Source organism: Arachis ipaensis, chromosome B05 (genome assembly GCF_000816755.2).
Source record: "Arachis ipaensis cultivar K30076 chromosome B05, Araip1.1, whole genome shotgun sequence".
Taxonomy (NCBI): Eukaryota; Viridiplantae; Streptophyta; class Magnoliopsida; order Fabales; family Fabaceae; genus Arachis; species Arachis ipaensis.
This window is the reverse complement of record NC_029789.2, coordinates 136,935,852-136,943,743: the sequence shown is the minus strand read 5'-3', so window position 1 is coordinate 136,943,743 and position 7,892 is coordinate 136,935,852. Positions and strand designations below refer to the sequence as shown.

At 37.8% G+C, this 7,892-nt stretch overlaps 1 protein-coding gene across 1 annotated transcript in view; it reads left to right on the top strand.

Annotated features, from left to right (window-relative positions):
* The window catches only part of LOC107644362 (aldehyde dehydrogenase family 2 member C4), a gene marked incomplete in the record, with an annotated part of 15,903 nt that extends 15,572 nt beyond the window's left edge, over nt 1-331 (top strand). The window contains 1 exon segment of the mRNA XM_016348201.2: nt 1-331. Within this exon segment, the coding sequence (XP_016203687.1) occupies nt 1-209 (209 nt within the window).

The window sequence follows — 7,892 nt, the reverse complement described above, 5'->3', positions numbered from 1 at the left end:
CGAAGAACATAGACACAGCAAACACAGTGTCAAGAGCCATTCGTGCAGGCATTATTTGGATCAATTGCTACTTTGCCTTTGGGAATGACATTCCTTATGGAGGGTATAAGCAGAGTGGGTTTGGAAGAGATTTTGGAATGGAGGGTCTACATAAGTACCTACAAGTTAAATCTGTTGTCACTCCCATATACAATTCTCCTTGGCTTTGAATTAGATATGTAGTTTTGTGTGTGTGTATGTGTGTGTGAAACTATAGTGTGAGCAATACAGCAGTTTATGCATGTATAGTTCATCAAAGCAATAAAATTTGAGCCCCTTATTATTGTGCATACAACCCAATTTTATAGGAGACGATAAAAATAAAAACGTTAAAAAGACAAAAAAAAATTAAAATTTATCTTATTTAGTATTTATTAATTATTATTAAAATTAATAAATAATAAATAAGATAAGTTATGATTATTTTTAGTTAATTAATTAATATTTTTATTAAAAATTAGGTTAAATAAGTAAGAGAGTTTTAATAATTTATTTAAAAGTCTATTTTTAAAGACGCTAGTCACTTGCAGATGCCTAAAACATCTATTGCTAAGGATGATAACGTAGTTTACTAATTATGAAACGCGTGTTATTGTGAAACAAATATTTATAAATCGGTTTAAACCTCATCAATCTTTTTGGTAGAACAGGGGGTTAAGGGACCTAAAAAAAAGGAAAAACAAAATAAATAAAAAAATAATAATACTAACTACATTCTTTTAATCTAAGAGAGTCAAAATTATCAAAGAACAAAGTTTATATGATGTCTGAGGGGCAACTCAAAAATATGGAGGCCAAAAGATAAATCATGATCTTTCTTTGTTAGAATATTAGCAACAGAGTTAGCTTCTCAAAAAGTATAGTTCCAATGAACTAAATGGATACGATTTACCATATTGCGAATGTCTTTAAAAAGAGCAGCACACAAATAGTAGAGAAGTGAGCCATTTTTGATGAAATTTATGGTCATCAATGAGTATATGATGATATTTTTGAAGTTCTCTGATATAGTAATTTGCAATACTTTGACAATAGCCCATAATTCAACACTTATTATAGAGCAGCTTCTTAAGTTACATGAGAAGGCCTTTATGAACCTACCTAAATTATTACAGATGATACCGCCACACAAAGCATTATTTGTATGTGACAAAAAAAGACCCATCAACATTGATCTTGATAACACTTTCCGACGGAGAATACTACCTAATAAGATGATTATTGTTGATGTGTGACTTCCTTGGAATAAGGTTGCATTTCATCACACCATTAATGACTTAACTCCTAGCTTTTATAGATTATGCCATAGACATGGGGTTAGAGGTAGATCCTTCAAATACCAGCTTATTACGGAAGAATCAAAGGGATGAGACCACCACACTAAAGATGCACGACCAGACGCTACAGAGAGACAAGTTTCTGATGATCCATTTAAATCTATTAAGGGAGTAGAAGTTATTAGCATGGCATTGAGACTGCACTGCAGGATACACCAAACTGCTTTAGCAAATGGACAATCTCGGAGGACATAAATCGATGTCTCATCGCTATGGTTGCACCATAGGGAAGCTGAACAATCCGTCAAGTGTCTCCTCTTTCTTTCCACATTTGTGAGAATTGCATCGTAAACTAGGAGCCACATGAAAGACCTAATACGTTTAGGACCTTTCCAATGTCAAATGAGGTTTAAACTTCTGCTTTGCATTCCTAGATCTGCTTGGAGATATTGGTAGACAGTCTTCGGAGAGCCATTCTTTGAAACAGATAATTCTACTTCTAAAATCCTACTTACCTGATGAGTGTATTGATTTAGACTTTTAAATTTTGGAACCCAGTTATCTTCCCAAAAATTAATTTTTGCATCGTCACCCACATGCCAAATAGTGTTAGTCTAAACATCTTTCCAAGAAGAGCAGATACCCTTCCACATATTAGAACCATTATTTTTTTTCTCTATGGTTGATATGATGTCATTGCTACATCTATATTTGGCTCTCAACACTTTTGATCAAAGCGCATCTTTTTTTCTCCACCAAACCCCAACCAATTTTCATCATGTAGACATGGTTGAGATCCTTAGTGTGCCGAACTCCTAAGTCATAAGTTCTTTTAGGTGTACCAACAGTTTTTCAATTCAATAGGTGAACTTTTTTTGTTTGTTCGATTTCTCCTCAAATAAAGCTCCTACATTTACGATCAATAAAGTCACAAGTAAATGAGAGTAAAACAGCAATTTGCATTGTATAAGAGGAAATAGATGATAGGATAGATTTCATCAGGGTAGATCTGCTAGCTAGGGATAGAGACGATACTTTCCAACTGTTAAGTGTCATGGCCCGAACCAAGCAATGACTGGCGCTCAAGGGACAACTCCCTCAGCAAGCCAAATGACCAAATTTTCAGAAAAATGGACAGAATCTCCTCTATTTCTAGGACCTTACCAGCATAAATATTATCTTCCTGTATCAATAATAAACATCCATTTTCAAAGACAACAACAACAACATATTCCAATCATATCCACAACCAAACATGTCAAAATACGCATCATATATATTAAATTGATAACTAAAGTATATAGTTAAATCCATAAGTCTTACATCACCAAATCATAATTACTATCTAAACAGTTCGAGATTCAAAATAACATAACCCACATGAGGGATCCTGCCTGTGACATATGGAGCATTGACATAATCTAGATTTTGAGCAAAGGTTCCATCACATAAATACTTATCCCTTGGAAAGAAGAAGGACTCATCGAAATGACTAAGATCTACTGAGGAGCAGGTGGAATGGAACTTGGAATGACACCTGTATCTGAAAAATATGGGAATATAATAGGGTGAGTTTTGTAACTCAGTGAGCAAACATTACATTTATAACTCACGCGAGACAATACAAGTTTTACCATGAAAATTATATTTCTTTCCAAAGATGAGGAATTCATATTAATTAATTATGCAAATAAATAGATAAATAATTAAGCGGAATAAATTGAAATGAAAGTTCTCATTCCAGAAGTCAAAATCGAATATTTCACACTTAGGGCGGCTCCATGATAAACCACTATTTTATGGTTTATCTTATGCTCAATTGAGTGGATTTTATCAACTCTTTACCCACTTATTCATACTATTTGCATGGTTTTACATTTGCCTTCCTAATTATGTGCTTTGATTGAAAACATGCTTCTTTGGTCTTAATTTGCTAATATTAATCCTCTCTTATTACCATTAGATGCCTTGATATGTGTGTTAAGTGATTTCAGAAATTACAGGGCAGAAATGGCTCAGAGGAGAATTGAACTTCAATAATCCCAATCTTTTCTTAGGAAATAAATAGGATCCGAAGATCAAACCAATTAATCCCTTGACCTTCCTTTATATTAGTAAAGGCTAACGAAGTGGAATTAAGATTCAATTATTATCATCATTGATAAGGATAGCCAGGATAGGACCTCTAATTTCTCATACCTTGCCAAAAGTTTATTTTACAGTTATTTATTTATTTTTAATTGCCATTTAAATTATTTGTCATATTCGTTCCTCATTCTTGAAACCCCAAATCTACAATCTCCATAACCAATAATAAGAACATACTTCCCTGCAGTTCCTTGAGAAGACGACCCGAGGTTTGAATACTTCGGTTATCAATTTATTTAAGGGGTTTGTTACTTGTGACAACCAAAACGTTTGTACGAAGAGATTTTTGTTGGTTTAGAGACTATATCTACAACGCGACTGTTTTTATAAAATTCTTTACTGGCAAAAATCTTGTTCGTCAAAATGGCGCCGTTGCCGGGGAACTGCTAACGTGTGCCTTATTATTGGTTATTGTAAATATTTTTCTTTTACTTGTTTATTTATTTCTGTTTTTCCTTTTTAATTTTATTTGCTACTATGAACTCTCACCCCTCTCGCTTTGAGTTTGGTTCTAACTTTGTTGAAGGAAATAGAAGTTACAACAGGAATATGCATCAAGGTCAGACCAATCAAGGATGGATGGAGCCAAGAGGATCTAATCAACCTTTTAGGCAACAATACCCTCCAAGATATCACGGACAACGACCATTCTACAATGTATACCCAGCTGAAAGATATGATGGACAACCTTGTGACTACCAACAAGCCCCACCCCGTGCCTATAAACCAACCTCTCAACATAACCTCGAACCACCACACTCACAAGCTTCTCTTCACCATTTGCCACCATATGATCCTTTCCTACCCCAGTTCCAATCCAATCACCCCCAAGAACCACCACTTCCCTATGTTTCATGTCCAAATCCATCACCCAGAGAATCAGAGGTTCGCCTCAAGGAAACAGTAATTAAACTTCAAACAACCATTCGACAACTGGAGCAAGCAGTAATTCAATTAGCTTCTAGACGCGCGAACATTCAAGGACCAACCACAGCCCCATGTGGATAATCTAATGAAGAGCGTAGCATGAAGGAAATATTAGAAACTCCAGTGGACAAGACAGAGCATGAATTCGTACTAGAACAAGTAGAAGAAGCTGTCATTGTACAAGAAGAAGAGTTGGTTGAAGATCTAGGAGACGCTGAACCTCCATGGGAATCCATAGCTGAGGAGAACTCCGTCAAGGACGTTAAAGTTGATGCTAAGGAGGATAGTGCACAATCCCCAAGGCAACTCGTTTATGAAGAACTAGACGAAATAACCCAGGACACATATTCCCTTGTTGATGATAGTCACAAGTCAAGTTCTCTTAGTAATGAACTTGCATCCGCAAGTGAATTCTCTGGGATCGAAGAATCTTCCCCAAGTGAATACGAAGATGATGCGGAGGTAGATTTCTGTCAACCTCCAATCTATGACTCAAGTGATGAGGAAGACATAGAAGACTTTGACCAGGACACAGATGCATTTGAAGATTCTTGCAAAGAAGTGGAGGAATTCACAGAAGAGTACAAGGGAGTAGAACTTACAGAACCACCTACCCCAAGGCCATTACCACCCAATACAAGTTTCAAGTGGGTACAATCCTTAACCTTTAACTTTACTTTTTCACTTGAATACGGTTTGCTTGAAACAGATGGCCAGCTTAGAGCCCTCTGCGGCTTTAAGAGTAAGAGGGAAATGGCTCGTACTCAGAGCTGGTGTACAAAGTTCAATAAGGTTCCACGCTTCAAATTGAAGTGCACAGATTGGTATCAAGCCCAATTGAATGGATCTCGGAAAACGTTTGGTCACTATGGTGAGAATCTACTTTCTAAACCGGTCGGATGGAAAAATATAGATCAAGACAGAGGCAGATTTAAACGCAAGGCTTGGGATCATGGATTCTATTCTGACATTCGTCACCCCGGAAGCTTGACAATCTGTTTGAAGCTGCTCAGAAGCTTTACATGCCTAGTTTGGGACCTCAGAGGCTATTGGCATTCCAAGCATTGGTGGAGATTTTTGGATGAATTTAAACATAAGCCGCCATAACAGGAAGCTCTTCCAATGTCCAACTTAAGGACTTTAACTAAAAGTGCTAGGTGGGAGACAACCCACCATGGTATGATCGTTCATTTTTTTTTCAATTTCTATTTCGTTTCGTTTGTTTTAAAGTTTTATTTTATTTTATTATATTGAACCTGGAGTTTTGCATCACATTCATATTAACACTGCATTCTGCATTTTTCAGATTAAAAAAAAAAAGCACGCACGCGACGCGGCAGCGTCGCTGATGCGTCCGCGTCACCAGTACATTTTGGAAGAAAAGAATTGAACAGAGAGTCACACAAGAGCGTGGCTGGAGGTGTGCCAGTGGCACAAAACGCCCCACGCGACCGCGTCGCCGACGCGTCTGCGTCACATGGGAAAATTGGCGTCCCACGCGACCGCGTGACCCACACGACCGCGTGCCCTGGATTTCGACGTAACAAGGTGTATGGCCGAAAGTTGAGCTGGAATTGGGCTGGACTTGTGCTGGAAGCCCAAGCCCTACCACGCGATCGCGTCAACTACGCGACCGCGTCACCCTGGATTTTGGCAATACTAAGTTTTGAACAGAGAGTTGTGCGACCGCGAGGCTGTACCCGCGCCACTAGCACAAATCGAGTCACGCGATCGCGTGCGCCACGCGTCCGCGTCACCCAACCTTATCGCGCACCACGCGACCGCGTCACCCACGCGACCGCGTCGCCAGCGTCGCACAATCTATTCAGATTAGTGCCAATTTTCTTATCTTTTCTTTTCTAATCCTAATTTTTTCTTCTATCTCCTTTCTCGCTTTCTTTTTTTTTCTTCTTCTCATCCTTTTTTTACTCTCATTCTATTTTATTTAATTTATTTGCATACTTTCATTCATTGCATATTTTTATTTTTTTTAAATTTATTATTTTATCATTGGTGTTCAAATGTTCTTATTCAACTATTACATCTTTTCTGGTATTATCTTAGTGCTTATGACTTGTTTTATTCTGATTGGGTAACATTATTTAAATCAATGCTAATCTTTTATGATACTTGTACTTCTCTTGCATTGATATGAACTTATACTATCTTGCATTACCCACATTTTCCTCTCCTTTGTTGCAAATTTTGCACCACTAGTGTGCCATGTGCTTATATTATTTTCTCACGTACATGTTGAAGCTTCCATGTAAATGAGACACTTATCCTTTGGCATTAACCCAACCATACTTCATTTATTTTCTTATCTTTATTATTGGGTTACCTTTCTTCCCTTTTTCTTTCAGGATGGCCACCCGGAAGGGAACCGGAAGACGATTTACATGGGGAGACAGACAAGTCCATCTGCACAATCCTTAGAGAAGAGCAACAGTTGAAACAACCCGTCCACCTGCACATCTTAGCATGCACCGAGGACGGTGCAATCTTTAAGTGTGGGGAGGTCGATACCGATTGGTATGCAAAATTGTTACTCAGGTTGTGAATTATTGTTCGAAATTGATTCCCTGGCAATGGCACCAAAAACGGATGCACAGAACCATGGTCTAAACATATCTTCACAACTTCGCATAACTAACCAGCAAGTACACTGGGTCGTCCAAGTAATAAACCTTACGTGAGTAAGGGTCGATCCCACGGAGATTGTTGGTATGAAGCAAGCTATGATCAAACTAGTCACTAGGGTTTACAGAAGTAAGTAATTGATGCATAAATCCACTTTCGGGGCCCACTTGGTGTGTGCAAAAGCTGAGCTTGAAGTCTACACGTGGAGAGGTCATTCTTGGAGTTGAACGCCAGCTTTTGTGCCAGTTTGGGCGTTGAACTCCACTTTGCAACTTGTTTCTGGCGTTGGACGCCAGAATTGGGCAGAGAGCTGGCGTTGAACGCCAGTTTGCGTCATCTAAACTTGGACAAAGTGTGGACTATTATATATTTCTGGAACGCTCTAGATGTCTACTTTCCAACGCAATTGGAAGAGCGCCATTTTGAGTTCTGTAGCTCCAGAAAATCCATTTTGAGTGCAGGAGGTCAGAATCCAACAGCATCAGCAGTCCTTCTTCAACCTCTGAATTTGATTTTTGCTCAAGTCCCTCAATTTCAGCCAGAAAATACCTGAAATCACAGAAAAACACACAAACTTATAGTAAAGTCCAGAAATGTGAATTTAACATAAAAACTAATGAAAACATCCCTAAAAGTAACCAGATTCTACTAAAAATATACTAAAAACAATGTCAAAAAGCGTATAAATTATCCGTTCATCACAACACCAAACTTAAATTGTTGCTTGTCCCCAAACAACTGAAAATCAAATAGGATAAAAAGAAGAGAATATACTATAAATTCCAAACTATCAATGAAACATAGCTCCAATTAAATGAGCGGGACTTATAGCTTTTTGCCTCTTGAATAGTTTTGGCATCT